The 18,016-nt window shown below is 68.9% G+C and overlaps 3 protein-coding genes across 3 annotated transcripts; all 3 read right to left on the bottom strand.

Moving 5' to 3' along the window:
- Positions 1-719: 719 nt before the first annotated feature.
- Positions 720-2,095, bottom strand: LOC309596008 (alpha-2Db adrenergic receptor-like). Its single transcript, XM_082323694.1, has one exon. The coding sequence runs from the start codon at positions 1,944-1,946 to the stop codon at positions 834-836; it is 1,113 nt and encodes a 370-aa protein (XP_082179820.1). The 5' UTR covers positions 1,947-2,095; the 3' UTR covers positions 720-833.
- A 745-nt stretch (positions 2,096-2,840) lies between these two features.
- On the bottom strand, positions 2,841-7,048 carry SLC34A1 (solute carrier family 34 member 1; the record flags this gene model as incomplete). The annotated part of the gene is made up of 12 exons (XM_082324551.1): positions 2,841-3,395; positions 3,502-3,626; positions 3,781-3,897; positions 4,286-4,453; positions 4,688-4,787; positions 4,900-4,995; positions 5,318-5,513; positions 5,601-5,712; positions 5,822-5,965; positions 6,041-6,169; positions 6,608-6,790; positions 6,946-7,048. 12 exons carry the CDS (start codon positions 7,046-7,048, stop codon positions 2,841-2,843), a joined length of 2,028 nt encoding a protein of 675 aa, XP_082180677.1.
- A 1,969-nt stretch (positions 7,049-9,017) lies between these two features.
- On the bottom strand, positions 9,018-17,242 carry RGS14 (regulator of G protein signaling 14). Its single transcript, XM_082324426.1, has 15 exons — positions 17,143-17,242; positions 15,201-15,222; positions 13,838-13,992; positions 13,638-13,730; positions 13,340-13,483; positions 13,022-13,171; positions 12,714-12,834; positions 12,501-12,625; positions 12,209-12,412; positions 12,037-12,113; positions 11,747-11,873; positions 11,355-11,436; positions 11,111-11,169; positions 10,780-10,894; positions 9,018-10,475 (listed from the first exon to the last, which is right to left on the bottom strand). The coding sequence occupies exons 1-15, from the start codon at positions 17,185-17,187 to the stop codon at positions 10,240-10,242; spliced, it is 1,755 nt and encodes a 584-aa protein (XP_082180552.1). The 5' UTR covers positions 17,188-17,242; the 3' UTR covers positions 9,018-10,239.
- Positions 17,243-18,016: the final 774 nt, after the last annotated feature.

The raw sequence follows: 18,016 nt of genomic DNA on the forward strand, positions 1-18,016 counted from the left end.
CGGGTGTCTGTGCGGAGCGGGGCAGGGAGCCGGGCAGGGTGGGCATGGGGCGGCTGCTGCCCCCGGGGGGGATGTGGTTGCCCCCAGGTCTTCGCCCCATGGTTGCCCTCGTGGCCCCTTGCACCTCGGGCTGTGCTGGAGCCTGTTCCCACACAGTCCCATCTCCCACGCTCTCCCAAGGGAGGACGGCCTTGCCGGCACTGGGATGTCATTCCTCCTCTCCCTCCTGCAGCGAGATCCCAGTGAAGCCCCCGAGCAGGATCGGGGTGTCCCGCCCCAGCCCTGCGCCCCTCATACCCCACCGTGGGGCACGTACGTGCCTCCACGGAGCCCCCACGGCGCAGCACAGCTCCGTGCTGATGGGCAGCCGGAGGGGACAGCCCCAGCAGAGGGGCACAGGGCTCGGACTGGGCTGCGGCGGTGGCACGGCCAGCTCAGCCCGGTGCCAGTGCCACATGGGGGCTTTTGTCCCCCCACAGCAGCCGTGGGGTCCGTCCCCTGCACAAGAGGATGCTGGGGGCCAAGGGCGTGCAGAGGAGCTGGGGTTCGCCTGGCAGCGGGGCGGGCTGGCGCTCCTGGGAACTGCCACGGCGAGTTGTCACCACCAGTGGGTCACCCATGCTGCAAGGGGGGTGGGTGGGGTGCTGACGGGTGCCGACGAGAGGCAGATGCCAGCCCCGGGCACAGGCTTTGGTCTTGTTTTATTCAACCCCACGTTTCCAAAAGTACCTCGAGATGCACACTGGCACGGCAGGCCAGGGTCCGCGGTGGGGCAGGGCACTGCCAGCGGCGAGCGGTGCTGGGGGCCGCGTCCCCGGTGTCCCGGCGGGGTCCTAGGTGCGCTGCCGACGGGGGACGGCGAGGAGCCGGCGGAAGGCGGCGCGGAAGTCCCGGTTGAAGAGGGTGTAGATGAGGGGGTTGAGGCTGCTGTTGCAGTAACCGATCCAGAAGAAGAAGCTGAAGAGGGGCTTGGAGACGCGGCAGCCCTCCCCGCAGACAGCCCCCAGGCTGTAGGTGAAGAAGAAGGGGAACCAGCACAGCACGAAGGCCCCCATCACCACGGCCAACACGACGGTGAAGCGCCGCTCCCGCGCCCGCACCAGCCGCTGCCGGCACAGCAACACGCTCTGGTGCTGGCTCCGGCGCCGCCAGCCCGGCATCCTGATCCCCGGCCCCTTCTTGCCGGCGCCAGCGGGGTGCGGGGCACGGGCGGCGAGGAGGGCCGCCGTCCGCCGGGCGGTCAGGTGGTAGATGCGGCAGTAGACGGCAACCATGACGAGGCAGGGGGCGAAGAAGGAGGCGGCGCAGGAGGCCAGCACGTACCAGGTCTCCTGGCTCAGCTGGCATTCCCGCCCCCCTGGCCGGGCCCGCAGGAGCGGTGGCAGTGCCACCAGGGCTGACGCCACCCAGACCGCCCCGATCATCCCCTTCACCCGCCCGGGGCTGCGGCGCAGGTTGAGCCGGGCCGCCCGGGTGACGGCCCAGTAGCGGTCGAGGCTGATGGCGCAGAGGTGCCCGATGGAGGCGGTGCAGAGCAGCACGTCCAGCGCCAGGTACAGGCTGCACCACAGGCCGCCGAAATACCAGTAGCCCATCACCTCGTTGGCCAGCGAAAAGGGCAGGACCAGGATGGCCACCAAGATGTCCGCCGAGGCCAGGGACACCAGAAAGAGGTTCTGTGGGGCCCGAAGGGCCCGGCTGGTGGAGATGGCCACCACCACCAGTGCGTTGCCCACCAGCGTGGCCAGCAGGACGGCTAGGGCGGCCAGCATGATGAGCCCTGTGGCTGCGGGCGAGTGTGGGGCGCTACCGGTGCCGCTGCCGTTACTGGAGGCATTGGGGAGGGCACTGGCTGGCTCCATGCTGGCCCGGCCCCTCGGGTGGACGAAGCCCCATGGGGCTGCCCCCCGCCACGCACCCCGCTCACCGGCCCCGCCGCATCTCATGGCGCAGCCCCGGCATCGCTGAGTCCCTGGGGGAGCGTCCTGGTCGCCACCGCTCCCGTACTGACCCGGTCTGGCAGCAAGGCGGAGGTTGTCCCGGACCGGTGGTCCCCTGGCCAGGCCTGTGGGGCAGCGGCAGTGCCGGGAGCCCCGGAGCGGCTCCCACGGCAGCCCTGCTGGCTCCGCTGGTCCCAGCCCGGGAGGAAGGCGGGCGGGAAGGAGGGAGGGAGGGACAGGCTGATATCTCTGGCAGGAGCCCAAGCATCTGTGGGCAGTGGGAGAAGCGGTTATTGCCAACACTTAAAGGGCTCCTGCCAGGGTCACCACGGCGGGTGGGCTCCTGCCGTGGGCATCGGGGTACCCGGAGGGCCAGGGGCACTGCCTGACCACACCAAGCCGACATCCCACTGAGCCCCAGCCCGGCAGCACCGCAGCACCTCGCCAGCCACCCCGTGCTGTGCCCGGTTCACCAACACACCGCCGTGGCGCCGAGCGGTGCAGCACGGACCCTGCCAGCTCAGCCCTCCGGGGACGAGGCGGGTGGCGGAAGATGCCACCCGCGGCACGTGGCTACAGGCTGACTGCAACCCGCAGGCGTGGGGTTCAGCTGCAGCATCGTCAGCGTGTACCCCCACCGCCCCGGCAGCGCGTTTGGTGCATCCCCGGCGCCGGGCACCCGTACGGGGCCGGGCTGTGCAGTGGCGGTGTATGGACGTGGGGGTGGATGGTGGGTGTCTGGCACCCGTGGCTCTGGCTGCGACTCTGGCAGGGTTTGCAGAGACAGGAGCCAAAGAGACACCCGGGGCGCGGGCGCTTGGCGTTTATTAGACACCAGCTGAGCGGGGATGGCAGAAACCAGGCGGCCACGGGAGCAGTGGCCCGGGCGTCTGGTGCCGGCTAGAGCCGGGTGGCACCATGCGGAGGAGGGCGAGGGGAGCCCACCCGGACGGTGGGGCCGGGCACCTCCTCGGGGTAGGAGAGCGCTGGGTTGTCCAGCCCCAGCCTGGCCTTGTCGCGGGGAGGGCCCTCGCGTTCCTCCCAGCCCTCGGGGCTGCGGCAGCGGTCGGTGCAGCAGAGGGTGGCCCGGGTGATGAGCCGGTCGAGGGGCTGCAGCGAGTGCATCCAGGCGGGGAGGAAGTCCCAGGTCTGCAGCCATTTGGGCAGGCGGCCGGGGCTGCGCGCCTGCAGCGCGTTCACCAGCCCCACGAAGAAGAGGAGGCCGAGGAAAGGCGTGCCCACCCCCACCAGCGCCTGCCAGCCCGCCATGGAGATGCCGAAGATGAGGGAGGGCAGCAGGAGGAAGCAGACGATGAGGTACAGCACGGCGAACCAGCGGTACTTGGCCGTGCGCTCGCCCAGCGCCTTGGCCATGCGGATGGGCAGGCGGGTGAAGGGCAGTGGGTACCACAGCAGGATGCCGGAGATGTTGAAGAAGAAGTGGCAGAGGGCGATCTGCGGGGACGGCATCCCCGTCGGGCCAGGCACGCAGGCTTCCCCCAGCCCCTCTCTTGCCCGGTGTCACCCCACCAGCCCAACCATGGCCCCGGGCTGCCTGTACCTGGAAGGAGCTGGCCAGCTTGTCCCCTGGGCTGGCCAGGGCGGCCAGGATGGCGGTGGTGGTGGTGCCGATGTTGGAGCCCAGGGTCAGCGGGTAGGCGCGTTCTATGCTGATCACCCCCAGGCCTGCGGGAGAGGCACCCCATCCCGTCCCATCGCTCCTCGCCAGTGCTGTCCCCACGCTCTCCCAGGGAGGCATAGCTCCGAGTGCCCCAGCACCCACGGGCCGTTGTGGGGGAGACCGGCATGTGCCAGGGGACCAGGCTTGGCTGGGACTCACCGATCAGGGGTGTGATGGCCGAGGTGAAGACAGAGCTGCTCTGCACCACAAAGGTCATCCCAGCGCCCACCACCATGGCGAAGTACCCAGTGAGCCAGCTGAGCGGGTGCGGGAGGTCTGCCACGGCATGGCCATGGCCATGGACACGAGCATGGACACGGGCACGGACACATCAGCTGGGAGCAGCCCAGAGCTCCTACATGGTGCTGGGGAGGGGGCTGTGGGGCCAGGCTCTGGGTACGGGGTCAGGCTGTGGGTACGGGGCTGGCCTGGTGGCCAGGATGGCTGGGGAAGGAGGACGTGGACACCAGGAGGCCATGACAGCCGTAAGTAGAGTGGGGATCAGGGGCAGGCAGGGGATGTGGGGGTCCAGGCAGGGCTGGGGGTTAGGGGCAGCCAGGGATGGGTCTGAGGTTGGCAGGTGGGGATGGGGATGGTGATGGGTGGCCGTGGGGCTGGCAGGGTCCCATCCCACTCACCCCACGGTCGTCCCCGTCCCACTCACCAGTGTTGATGACCTTCTGGATGGCTTTGGCCACCTGCCCCTTGAGCAGGGAGTTGAGGAGTTTGACCAGGAGGATAAGGCAGGTGCAGAGCACGACAAGGGACCCAGCCAGCAGCACCAGCCCCACGGCCAGGTCGGGCAGCGGCGTGTCGGTGAAGAGGTGCTCGCCTGCCCCACAGCACGGCTGGGCGAGGGGCTGGGGCCGGCCCAGCCCCGCTCACAAACCTGCCCCCCCAGGCAGCCCCACACCTGGACCCCAGCCCCAACATCTCCCAGCCCTGCCCCACATCATGACTCCAGCCCCATGCCCAGCACCCCTCCATCCCACATAAAAGCCCCCCAGCCCCACCTGCACCTCCCCGGCCCCGTGCCCCGTGCCCCCAGCCCCCCACACCCACTCACACTTCTGCCTGGTGACGTTGTGGAGGCTCTCGATGCCCTTAGTGCTGCAGTGGCCAGGGGCCGTGCAGTTCAGGGCGGCCCCAAGCCCCACGGCGGCCGTCTGCAGGGAGAGGGTGGGCTGCAGCCGGCTCCACAGCGTCCTCGGTCAGTCCCTGCCCACCACCCACCCTCCCTGGGATTGTGTGGTGGCCCCAGGGCCACGGGCCCCTCACCTGTGGGAGCACGGGGCCACACCAGATACGGATGAGGCTCCGGTTGCGCAGGCTCTCGTCCCCCGTTGCGATGCCCGTGATCACCGACTTGTCCAGCTGCAACAGCACACACGTTGGAGAGGGCCCTTGGGGGCTGACGGCACCCCCAGCTCAGGGACATCTTCACTGGGATGGGGACACCACTGCCAGCCTGGGGACACGGGGACACAGCCACCATCAAAGGGACACCAGTGCTGGGGACGTCACCACCCGCACAGGGACAGCAATGCTGGGGGACCACCACCAGCCTGGGGACACCACTGCCAGCCTAGAGACACTTGGGCATGACCACCACCGGCACTGGGGACATCACCACCAGCACAGGGACACCAGTGCTGCGGGACCACCACCAGCCTGGGGACACCATGGCTGAGGAGACCTGGATGATGAGCTTGGTGAAGGGCTCCGTGATGATCTTCAGCAGGTCGGGGGCGTCCTTGCCACTGCGGATGTTGAAGGTGGCCACGACCAGGCGGGTGACGTGGTGCAGGTATCCGCTCACCACCTCCAGCGGCAGCAGGACCAGCACCGACAGCCAGTTGAAGCAGTCATGCACCGTGGCACCGGCGAAGGCTCTGCACGAAGGAGCCCGTTGGCATGGGGTGGCCCCCGGGGAGCAGCCCCCAGCCCCCCCGGTCCCCTCTGCCCCCACCAGCTCTCACCGTTTGAACTCACTGCGGTCGCCGGCCTGCATGAGGGCCACGATGGTGTTGGTGACGGAGGTGCCAATGTTGGAGCCCATGATGATGGGGATGGCAGAGCGCACCTCCAGCACTGGGAACAGAGAGACCCGCTAGCCCTGCATGGCCCAGCGTGGGGTGACCCCGTCTGGCCACCCCGTCCCCCAGCCTCAGGCCCCGGGGAGCCCCGCGGGCACACTCACGCCCCGAGGAGACCATGCTGACGATGATGGAGGTGGAGGTGGAGGAGCTCTGCACCAGCACGGTCACCAGGATGCCCACCACCAGCCCGGCCACCGGGTTGGAGAGGATAGCGTTGTCCTTGAAGATGTCCCCAGCCACCTTGCCTACGAGAGAGCGTGAGCGGCAGGGTGCTGGCACGGTGGGTGCCCCCAGCCGCCCAGGTGCCCCTGCCACCCTACCTCCAGCCAGCTGGAAGGCAGAGCTGAGCACGTCCAGGGAGCACACGAAGAGGTACAGGAACCCAAACATCAGGGGCACCTTGAGAAGGGAGACACAGATGGACTGGACCCTGGCCCAGCACCCCAGCTCTGCGCAAGACAAGAGAGAGTGTTAAACACCGCCGGCGGCACGGCCCTGGCTCCCCGGGCTCCCACAGCTCCACGCCATCCTCCTGTGTCCCCAGCAGGATGGGGCTCGTGTCCCCAGCCACGCCACTGCTCCCTGGGTCCCCTCCACATCCTCCTTGTGCCGACCGCCCCCGTCGCCCCTTGGCTCTGCCCGCAGCACCCCGGGGAGCCCAGGGTGTCCCCTGCTGGCAGGCAGCCCACCGCGCTGGGGATCTGGCTGGGGTGCCAGTGTGAGGACTGGCACGGCGGGGCAACGGGGAGGAATTGCTGCCAGCCCCAGGGGCAAAGCTTGGGCTCTCCTGGCACCCCGTGGCCCCCCTGGGTGCCTCCGGCAGGTCTCCAGGGTGCTCCCCAACTGGGGTGCATCGTGTCTTGGGGGGCACCGCGCATGGGTCTCACCTGGCTTCTGCAGCTCGTCCAAACCCAGCCGGGGCCCCTGCCAGGGCAGCGCCTCCAGCTCGTATCGCTCCCTGCCCTCGCCCAGGCGCCCCGGGGAGCCGGGGCAGGGGAAGCCATGGTCAGGGCAAGGCACCGCGCTGACGGTGAAGGGGCAGGCGTGGGCACCCGGCAGCCGGTGCAGAGCTGGGGAGAGGGGGAACCCGCGTTACGGCCCCATCCTCGCGGGGACCCCCCTGCAGAGGAGACCCGAGCACCGCTCGGGCCAGGGTCCGGCCAGAAGCAGAGCTGAGCCCGGCAGGGCGAGGAAGAGGAGGAGGAGGAGGGCTGGGGGCACCTACCTTGGGGGCTGGGGCAGTAGGCGAACTGGGGCCCATGCACCACCCTTCCTCCCCGCACCGGGCAGCGGGGCAGGGCCGGGCTCTCCCTCCGGTAGGGCAGCATCGCTCCTGCTGAGGCTGAGCAGAGGCGGCCGCGCGTCACCACGGCCGAGCCACGGCTGTGCCGCGCCGACCGCCACCGGCCCCCAGAATCCCCGTGGAGCTGGCACCACCAAGGAGGACCATCCCATCACCCGATGGGCCACCAGCCACCGCCACGCCACCCCAGCGAGCTCCCGCAAGGGCGGGCAGCCCGGGTGGAGGGGACCCGGGGAGGGGACCCCTCCTGCCCAGGGCCCTGCTCACCTGGGGCTGGCCGGGCACTCAGGGCAGCGCCATGTCCACATGCCACATCCACGCGTCCCCTCCAGCGAAGTGGCCCGCGGGGCACCACGGCCCTTTATACGCACGCCAAGAGCAAAGTCTAAGGAGCCCCGCGTTGCCCCTCGCCTCCACTTGCCGCTCACCTCCTCCCCAGAAATTCCTGCAGTTAATGGGTAACCCCGCGGCATCCCGCGTCAGCCGCGGCCCTGGGGCGGGATGGGGCACGCTCCCCCGGGGTACCGCGCCACCGGCACACCCCACCTCGCCTGCCCGAGGCTCAGCATCGCCCCTGGGCGAGCAGCAGCCGGGCGGTGGGGAGCGAAGCCGGGGCGGTGCTGGAGCACAGTGCCCGAGGGGCGATGCCGGAGCAGCCTCAGCTCTCCATCACTTGGTGCCAGGTGCTTCATCCCCGGCACAAGAGGAAGAGGAGGAGGAGAAGGGCTTGGCGCTGGCACTGCTGGGTTGTCCCAAACCGGCGGTGAGGCCATGCACACATCCATCATCCTTGGAGCCATCAGCATCAGCCGTGAGGGACCTGGCTCTGTCCAGGGCGCGCGCCGTCCTCGCCGCCAGGGCGTTGGCGGTGGGTTACGTCAGCATCGGCGTGGTCCCCGTGTCCTGTCGCTGGCGGTGACAGTGGCACGCGGCCCAGCTCAGCCCGTGCCAGCGGCTTAGCGTGGAGCAGCCGGCGGCGCTGCAAGGGCTGCGTGGGACAGAGCCCGCGTCTTCCCAGCATGTGCGATGCCGGGGCAGGCAGGAGCGGAGCGACGCCAGCGTTGCCGTCACCACCTCCTCAACACCGTTTATCATTACCCGCTGTTTACGCATCTCTGGCCAAGTTTCCATCCGCCCACGAGGTGCCCGAGCAGCTCATGGCCACATCTGTCCAGGGGAGGGCCAGGGGCAAAGGCCCCTCTGGCCCTGGCGCCCGTGGGGAGTGGGGCACGGAGGGGCCATGCGGCTGTCACATCCCCGTTCCTCCGGGCCCACGCACTCCTGGGTCCCACCGCCACGGACAAACCAGCCACGACTGTATGGGGGGAGCACGTGGAGATCCCTTTGGTACCCCGGGGTGCTCGGGGACAGCCTGGGGACACGCCAGCCTGGGGACCACCCTGCCACTGCCGGAGCATCGCCGAGCCTCTGCCAAGTCACAAACGGATGGAGCTGAATGCTCAGGAGGTGCCATGGCAGGGGACAAGTCCTGCCTCTGCGGGGGCCCGGGGACCCTTCTGACCCTTCTGTTTGTGGACAGTGGCACCCTCAGAGCCCTGTGCCAGGCTGCAGCGGGCAGGAGGCCGGTGTCCGCGCTTGCCCCGTGCCCGGAGGCTCTTGGCCAGTTGCCCCCACAATCATTAACCCAGTGAGGCCCTGGCAGCTCCGGCTGTCACTCATTGACAGGGTCGGGGCTGAAGTCCTTGGCCGTGCCGGCCCCGCAGCTTCCCCTACATCATCAGCGGTGCTGCGAAAACAAGCTCCTGGCACTGCCCCTTGCTGTGGCACCGGGGCCGAGGGCTGGCTCCAGCCCTGCCCTGGCCCGGGGGCTCCGTGGGGTGTGGGGGGCTGGGGGGACATTGCTGCCGAGAAAAGCACCGTCCAGCCTCGGCGGCAGAGGAAGGAGAGGGACGCGCACGCAGGCAATGCTCTTTATTTCCCCTGGTTTCACACCACAGACGGGACTGAGCAGCACCACGGAGACACGGGGGGCTCTGACCGGGGCCGCGGGGCCGCAGCCGGCCGCGGCAGCGTGGGGCTGGGTGGACAAGCCCCCCGTCCCTGGGCGAGCCCTGGGGCTGCCCTGGGCCACCCCTCTGCCTCTGGCCGGGCAGTGGTGACAGAGCGGTGACCCAGGGCCCCGGCACACGCAGATGATGGAGGGATCTCCTGGCTGCTGTCAGGGGGCTGTCTCTGTTGCAGACTGCGTCTGGGACCTCTGGGGACACGGGGCTGCCGGGCGTGGGGACCCGCAGGGCACAGCCAGGTCCGGCAGAGCCGAGCCGGGCTCAAGGTTACAGCCCAGCACAGCTGCCGGCAGGGATGCCAGGCTGGGCACAGGCTGGGTACCCGCACACCAGGCAGGCCTGTCCCCGAGGGCCGAGCACCCGCAGCCCCAGCCGGGCTGGGGCAGGGGACCTACGGGGATCTGCTCCTGCGGGTCGCTTCAGCAGCCACCCGCGCAGGGTCAAGGCTTCTTTGGCACGACCTGCTGGCTCTGCCTCTGTCTGCTGGGGCAGGAACCAGGTGCCCCGCTCCACAACGGCAGCGCTGTCGTGGCAGGATCAGGCCCAGCCGCGCTCACACAACGCAGACGGTAACACAGGGCCAGGGCACCGTCTGGCAGGGCCACGCTCACCCTCCCCGGGAAGGGCAGACCCGCACATCAACAACGGGGCAAGCCCTGCTCCTGCGGGGTCAGGGATCGGATCCAGCCCTCAGCTCCGGACACGCGTTCTCCTGACCCTGCCTGCCCACAGCACCGGGGTTCGGGGCTGAAGCCGGCCTTGCCACCCCACCCACCCTCTCTATCCCGCACGCCCTTCGGTTGGAAGGGTGCTTTCCCCACCCGAACAGTCAGCAGGGCTGTGCCAGCCCGGCACAGGCAGGATTTGCTGGGCGGGCAGCTCTGCCGCAGGCAGAGGCACCGGGCAGGACAGCGCCAGGCATGCGTGGGACGTTGCAAAGTGCTTTGCAACGGGGGGTTCAAACTATGTACAGGACTCCCTTGACGTGCACCAGGATGGGACCCCACCGAGGGGTATGGCAGCTGCTCAACCACTCACAGCGACACGACACGACAGTTTGGGACGGGACGTGGACGAATCTGCGGTCCGGGCAGTGTCGGCGGTGCAGGGCAGGGGCCGGTCGGGCCCCGTGTTGAACCCCGGCGTGGCCCGGGGGTACCACGCGCCAAGTGCGGACGTGCAGCAGGACTCATCGGAGCTCACGGTCGACCGGAGGCTGAGCCGGCACGGGCTCTGCGGGCCGAGGATGGCCATTTCCCTCAGAGCCTGGGTGAGGGGCGCGGGGCTGATCCGACCCTTCGCAGGTGCTGTCGTCCTGCCTGGGGAGCTGGAGGAAGTCAGGCAGGACCAGGTCCTCCTTGGAGAGCAGCCCACGCTGGTCGTTGGCCCGGCAGCTCTGGGCACGGTTCAGCAGCTCCACCAGCCCTGGGGGAAATGCAGGTCAAGCACCTGAGCCCGGCACTTGGGCTCCTCTCCTAACGCCTCGGCTGCCCTCTCCACCTGACGTGACCCTGAACATGTCCCAGGCACAGCACCTGCACCTTCTCCCTGCTCTGTGCCAGCACCCATGGGACCCTGCACCCATCCCCAGCACCCTGGGGGACCCCAAGTCCCCCATAGCCCATCCCCAGCTTCACGGGACCCCGCACCCTCAGCAGACCGGGGACCCTGCGTCCCTCGCCCTGTGTTTTGCCCCAGCCCCTCAGGTTTCAGACACGCCAGGTCTCACCTTCCAGGTCATACGTGCGGCGGTTCAGGTTCGTGGCAGCTGAAGAGCGGGACCGGGAGAAGGAGGAGGGCATCTCCCACAGCGTGTCGGCCTCTGCTCCTGTCGGGCTTCCCTCCTGCGATGAGCAGCCCAGGCCTCGGCGACGGGGCAAGGAGGCAGCGCTCCCCCAGCCCACGTCCCCATCGCCCTCCCGCAGCCGGGCTCCCGCCTCGGCACCCGCTGCCCACCCCTGCGGCACGTGCCGGGGTCGCAGAGCAGCAGACCTTCCCCATGGACCACGGCAGCAGCCGTGGGGGCATCTCCGACCAGGGCGGTGGGATATTGAGCTCACCTCGCTCCGGAGCGGGGAGGGGGCAGCCGCAGCCTCGGCACTCTCTGTCACTCGTGTGTCTGCAAGGTAAGCGATGCTCAGCGCTCCGTGCCAGCGCCCTGGTCCTGGCCTGGCCGGTGACAGGATGGAGCCCATCCCAGGGGGCAGGAGCCATGGCCAGCAGAAAGCAGCCTGGCTCTGTGAGCACTGGGGGGGGGGACGTGGCCTGCGGGGGGGACATGGCTTGGAGGGGAGGACACTTTACCTGCCAGCGTTTCCAGGACGAGTTTCTGAGCAGCCACCGTGCTGACCAGCTTCTCCAGGTCCAGGGCGGCTGGCTCACCTTGCTGCAATGGGAAGAGCCAGCCAGTGTCACGCTCGCTGTGGCACGGCAAAGGCAGCCAGACCCCGCCGGGACCCAGGCTGCACAGCGCAGAGCGCACCCACCGGTCCCTCCCGGCCCACGGCGCGGTGCCACAGCCCATCTCAAACACCAGTGACTCCCCACAACCTCACAGGCTGCCCCCGGCACGGACCGCTGCTCCCCACCCCCTGGGCACTGCCAGCAGCCCTTGGCCCACGCCCCAAACTGGGACCCCCTCCCCACCATGGCATCCAGGAGGCTGGGGCCGTGCCCGCCGAGGCGCGAGCGCTCACCCGCCGCAGCAGCGCCAGCTCCAGGCTCACGCCGTACTTCCCCAGCACGGGCTGCAGCGCTTCCCGGATGCGCTTGGTTGACTTCGCCGTGATGCGGATGGTCTTGTTGAGGGAGGAGATTTCCAGCCTGCGGAGGGGGAGAAGAGGCTGTCTGCAGGCGCACAGGGACGGGGCAGAGCCGGGGCGTTCGGGACTGCCTGGGGGGTTGGCTGTGGGGCACCGTGGGTGGCCAGGCGTGATGTGGACCGGACACATGTGGGTAACAACATCAGCCTGAAGCTCCCACTCACTCAAAGCTTATCCTGTTCTCCAGCTTCACCTCCTGGTCTGCCAACACGGAGCACTCCTGGTCCAGCACCAGCGCTTTCTGCAAGAGCCAAGCGATCAGGAGAGAGCAAGCGGAGCGGCACGTTGTCCCAGGCCGGGGACGGTCGGGCTGGCGGGAGTCCCCTCTCCCCCTACCTGCTCATTCCCCACCAGGTAAACCTTGATGTCGGGAAGGCTGAAGCCGCGCTTCTCGCATATCCCCGCCAGCATTTCGCGGATGGAGAGGCCGGGCCGGACGGAGGCCAGCGAGGCCGTGCCATCGGGCAGGTACACGCAGCAGTACTTCATGGGCTTGCCCGGCAGCTCTGCCTCGCTGCCCCCCAGGCTCTTCCGATGGCCCTGCGGGAGGGATGTGGCGGGATGAACACAGCCGGTGGTGACACCGGTGGCAGCGTGACGCCACGGGGCTGGCGCGGTGACAACTCACCTCTGTCCAGGGGCTGGTGGCCGTGCTGGCCGAGGACAGGAAGCCCAGGTCCAGGCTGGCTGAGGAGTTGAGCGAGCCCTGGGACTCCCGCCACAGCATGGCGCTCCCACCGCCTTCTCCCCCCTCTAGGACAGACAGAGGGATGGTGGTGGGGACCGCGGGCACCCTTCAGGGGCGGCGCGGCCCCTCTGCCCCGCTCGGCACAGCACCTACCTGCCCAGGAGGGCTCCCGCCGCTCACCCTTCCTGAACGACCTGCGGGGGCTGCGGTTGGCACCACTGCCCGCCGTCTCCACGCCCAGTGGCAGGGACTTGCCCAGCTTCAGCTTCGACTTCTGGGGCGAACGGAGAAGTATCTCAGAGTGAGGACATCCAAGGCTGCCCCTTCCCTTTCCCCGGTCCCCCAAAACCACTTGTCTGTCCTCAGCCTGGGGCTGGGTTGGCTGCGAGCAGCAGGGAAGGGACCCATCACCGTTTTCTCAGGCCAAGGGACAGGTCCCCGTCCCCTCTCCCCCAGCTCACCTTGCTGAGGTCAGGCGGGGGGCTGCTGCTGCGGGAGTGGGGCCGCAGGTCGGGCAGGGGCTGCCCCTGGCTCTCTGCCCGCAAGCAGGCCTGGTAGAGCGGGGATTTCACAAAGCGCGTGTAGCTGTCAAACTTCATCAGGTTAAAGATCTGCAAAGGGAGGATGCGTGTGCTTAAGACCCCTGGCCACCTACAGCTCGGTCTGGCCACTGCTCCGTGGCACGGCCCCGCGGTGACAGAAGTGACGCTGGGTGATGCGCGGGGTGGTCCTGCAGCACCCAGCCTGCGGGTGGGGTGGAGCACGGCTGCTGCTCGTACCTGGAGCTGCTGGATGCGAAACATGTCTGGGGAGGGGGTGGCCAGCATGTCCTCCCCGATCCAGGCCTGCTTGTCGATGTTCACGGGGCTGACCGAGTGGCTGGAGAGGAACTCATCGTAGATTCGCCGTGCCTCCTGGGCCAGCTGGGGGAGAGGGGGGATCAGGCTGGGACCGGGAGCCCCCTCCTCACTGCTACCCTGCAGGGAGCCCCTGGCTCACCCCACAAAGCCACCTCAGCCCTCCCGGCAGCTGCGTGACCCAGGCTCAGCCGCACCGTGGCTGCGCGGAGGCCGGTACCTGCTGCGTGTCGCTGGCTGGGATCTGCTGGAAGCGCTCGCATGCCTGCCAGAAGTAGACATTTTCGGCGCTGAACTCCTTCTTGAGGAACTCCTGTGGGGCAGAGAGAGCTGCTGGCCCGGCCGGCACCGTGGCTGTGGGATGGCCGGTTGCCAACGGCGGATGGGAGCGGGGACCGAAGTCTGGGCTGCGGCACTCACAGTGAAGTAGGTGACGGCCACGCGGTCCTGCAGCAGCGTCTCGAAGGATTCGGCCCAGCTGACCACAGACCCCTGTGTGGAGCCGCAGGTGGCCGGCGGTCCCGGCAGGCTGTTCACGCTGTGGTTGCTGCCACGGGCCCTGGAGGCATTTAACTCTGAGAAAGAAAAAGGGTCATTTCTGGCTGCCTGGGTGTCACCGAGCGTCACCCCCCCAGCCACCCCCCATATCTGCAGCGAGTTCATCTGCCCCAAACCGATCGGAGCCGGCGAGCCCTCAGGTAGGGAACACGAGGAGCATCCCAGCGGCATTCTCAGCGGATCGAGCGCCGTGATGCCACAGCTGGCACCTTCCAGCGTGGCAGCCCTCCCTGCCAGCGCTGGCCGTCCTCCCCTCCCCGGGCTGTCACCGTGATTCCACCCGTGATGCATCTCCCAGGGAAACAAAGCCGATACGTGGGGATGGCACCCAGCCGGGGAGGGAAAGCAGGGTGGAAGGGGGCACGGGGGGCACACGGCGCAGAGGGAAGCTCGGAGGATGGGTAGAGGTGCCTGACCTTACCTCCTCTGCTCCTCTGGCCATGACGAGGCACAAACCCAGCAAGAGGAGGGCACAGAAAGTGTCATCCCCAGCACCCACCCCCAAGGAAACCCTCCCTCGGGGAAACCCAGGGTGACCTTGCATTCAAATGGAGTCCCTCTGTCAAAAAGATGGAAGTTCCCAGTGGCAACCCCAGCTTTTGGACTGGTTTGGCTGCTGAGCAACTGGGAGCAGAGGGTCATTTGTGAGAAAAGGTACGGGTGTGCAAGCAGGGCTCTCCCGGCAAAGCTGGCGGGAACAGAGGAGGCGGCAGGCTGCTGCTTTGCCGGGCTCCCCGCCCTTCTCCTTCTGGCCAAAGCACGGGGTAACTGTGCACACCCCCTGCACGCAGGTGGGAGCAGCAGCCACCAGCACCCCGCGCTGGAAGGCTCCTGCAGCAGGGCCGAGACGGGCGAATGGGCCATCTGAGCTATCCAACGCACAATGAGACAGACGGACAGACAGACAGACTCCCTCAGGGGACCTGGGGCTGGCTGGTACCCAGGTTCTGCTTGCCCCGGGAAGCCCCTCAGCCCCCAGCACCCAAGGGTGCCAGCTGAGCAGCCAGAAGGGAGGGACAGGCAACACGGGGGTGTGCGGGAGGGATGGGGGGGATACGGGGAGTCCCGGCACTGCGGGGGCCCGGCCATGCACCGGCGCACGGCACAGCCCGTGCCGACACAGGCTCTCTGCTGGGTCCTTGCCCCGGCACCAGGCTGGCTGTGGGCTTCCCCCTCCCCTGAAGATGATGCTGGCCTCTCATCCCAGAGCAAAGAGCAGCCTTACCTCCATCCGACACAGCCGGGCCCTGCGGGGGTGGAGAGAAGAGGGGTGAGAGGGGGCACCCCGCATCTGCCAGCCCAGGGGAGCGGTACCCAGGCAGGCGGCAGCATCAGGGCAAGCCCAGTTCGAGCCCAGGAGGAAGGGAGACGGGCTGCCAGCAAACACCGCTCTGGCGTTAGCTGCGACCAGGACGGCTGCCCCACGGCACGGGCAGGACACGGGGCTCCCAGCCCGGGGGGCAGCGAGAAGGGGTGGGGGGGTTACAAGGGGTGCGCAGCTTTTCTCCCACCTCCCGTGCGTCTGCTGCCCCGGGGCCAGGCCAGCAGTTGGGACAGGGCAGATGCTATCAGATGTGACCCTGCCACCGCTGCCTGGGGAGGAGAGAAGCAGCCTCCCCGGCACAGGAAGAGGAGGGGAGGCGGGGAGGGAAGGAAGGACAACCACAGCCCTAGGCAGGCAAACTGCCTGCTCCCTCCTTCCTTGGGGCCTGCGGCTACTGGAGGGCAGATGCCCAAAAACAGGGAGCGGGTGCTGCCAGAGCTGCCGGCCCAGGGCACAGCGGGACGGGGCGCCCTGCGGCATCCCCTGGGCCACCCTGGATGCCTGCCGTGGGGATGTGGTAGCCCAGGACCCACAGCGAGCAGGCAGATGGGCAGAGCCCGCACCGTCAAAGCCCAGCCGAGCGCTCCCCTGCCCCTCGTTGCCCGCCTGGGGCCGCACCGAGGTGGTGCCCTTGCCCCAGCTGGCCAGCGCTCCCCCGCCCCGCCAGCCCCACGCGCCCCAGCCCGCCCTGCGTGCCCCCCGCCTGTCCCCAGCCCAGCCCCTCCTGCCCCCTACCCTGGCCCCACCATCCCACCCCTGCCTGTCCCTTCCACCCCGCCCCACGTGCCGCTGCCATGCCCCTTACCCCAGCCCCACACCCCCCGTCTTGTCATCCGCTTGCTCGTCCTCACCCATCCCCGCTGCCCACACCCACACAGCTCTGCCCTGCCTGTGTCACCCAGTCCCATGCACCCCAGCCCCGCTGACTCCTGTCCACCCCAGCCCCGTACATCGCTGCTGGCCCATCACCGCAGTGCCATACATCCCCACCTACATCGCGGTCTCAGCCTCATAGCCCCCCGCCTTCCCATTACCCCAGCCCCCTACGCCCCTGCCTGCCCGCTGCCCAGCCCCATGCAGCGTTGCCTGCCCTCATACCCCTCTGCCTCTCTGCCTGCTGTGGACACCCAAGCCCCATACACCCCTGGCTTCATGTTACCCACCCCACACCCCCCTGCCTGCCCGTTATCCGCCCCACACCTCCTTGTCTGCCCAGTACCCGGCCCCATACAGCCCCTGCCTGCCCAGTACCCAGCCCTACAGCCCCTGCCTGCCTGGTACCCAGCCCCATAACCCCCTGTCTCCCCATTAGCTGCCCCACAGCCCCTGCCTGCCCAGTACCCAGTCCCATACTCCCCTCCCTGCCCAGTACCCAGCCCCATACAGCCCCTGCCTGCCCAGTACCCGGCCCCATACATGCCTCCACCTGCCCGGTACCCGGTCCCATACCCCCCTGCCTGCCCGTTATCCACCCCACAGCCCCTGCCTGCCCGGTACGCAGCCCCACAGCCCCTGCCTGCCCAGTACGCAGTCCCATACAGCCCCTGCCTGCCCAGTACCCGGCCCCATACAGCCCCCGCCTGTCCGGTACCCGGTCCCATACCCCCCTGCCTGCCCGTTATCCGCCCCACAGCCCCTGCCTGCCCGGTACCCGGCCCCATCCATCCCTCTGCCTGCCCGTTATCCGCCCCACATCCCCCCGCCTGCCCGGTGCCCGGCCCCATCCATTCCGCTGCCTCCCCGTTATCCTCTCCACAGCCGCCGCCCGCCCGGTGCCCGGTCCCACGCCGTGCCGCCGGCCGGGGCCGCCCCGGGGACCGGGGACCGGGGACCGGGGACTCACCATGCGGCCGTTGTGGACCAGCAGCAGCTTGGCCTTGCCCTGCATGCCTGGCACCGCCCGGCCCGCCGCGCTACCGGCGCGGCCCGCGGCCCCGCAGCATCCCCGGCCGCGGCGCGGCCCGGCCCGCCGCTCCCCGGCACTACCGCTTTCGGCTGCCACAGGAAGTGTCGCCATGGGAACGGCGACCGCAGCGGGGGGAGCGGAGCCGCCTCCCGGCCCCCGCCGCCGCCGCCGGACCCGGCACCGCCCCGGTGGGCACCGGCCCCGGCTGCGGGACGGGAGGCGCCGCGGCCCCGCCACCGGCCCCTTGACCATCTGCTCCTGTGGCCCCGTCTGCAGCCCCCTTCCCATCCCCGTCCCCGTCCCCATCCCCATCCCCATCCCTATCTCCATCTGCACCCACATCCCCGTCCCTGTCTCCATCTGCATCCGCATCCCAATCCCAATCCCCATCTCCAACAGGATCCACATCCCCATCCCCGTGCCCATCTGTTTCTGTGGCCCCATCCCCGTCTGCAGCCCCCTTCCCATCTGCATCCCCATCCCTATCCCCATCAGCATCCCCATCCTCATCCCTGTCTCCATCAGCATCCACATCCCCATCCCTGTCTCCATCTGCATCTGTGACTCCGTCCCCATCAGCATCCCCGATCTCATCTACATCCGCATCCACATCCCAATCCCTGTCCCCATCTCCATCTGCATCTGTGACTCCATTCCCATCTGCAGCCCCCTTCCCATCCGCATCCCTGTCCCTGTCCCCATCTGAATCCACGTCCCCATCCCTGCCTCCATCAGCATCTGTGGCTCCATCCCCGTCTGCATTCCTGATCCCATCTGCATCCACATCCACATCCCAATCCCAATCCCTGTC

The sequence above is a fragment of the Platalea leucorodia genome (assembly GCF_965183815.1).
Source record: "Platalea leucorodia genome assembly, chromosome: 11".
In the NCBI taxonomy this organism is placed as follows: domain Eukaryota; kingdom Metazoa; phylum Chordata; class Aves; order Pelecaniformes; family Threskiornithidae; genus Platalea; species Platalea leucorodia.

Coding starts and splice junctions, on each gene's coding strand:
- LOC309596008 (XM_082323694.1), bottom strand. CDS start 1,946: ATGAGATGCGGCGGGGCCGGTGAGCGGGGTGCGTGGCGGGGGGCAGCC.
- RGS14 (XM_082324426.1), bottom strand. CDS start 17,187: ATGCAGGGCAAGGCCAAGCTGCTGCTGGTCCACAACGGCCGCATG. Junction 12,626..12,713: donor GCGGGAGCCCTCCTGGGCAG/GTAGGTGCTGTG, acceptor TGTCTGTCCTAG/AGGGGGGAGAAGGCGGTGGG. Junction 11,437..11,746: donor AGCTGGCGCTGCTGCGGCGG/GTGAGCGCTCGC, acceptor TTCCCATTGCAG/CAAGGTGAGCCAGCCGCCCT.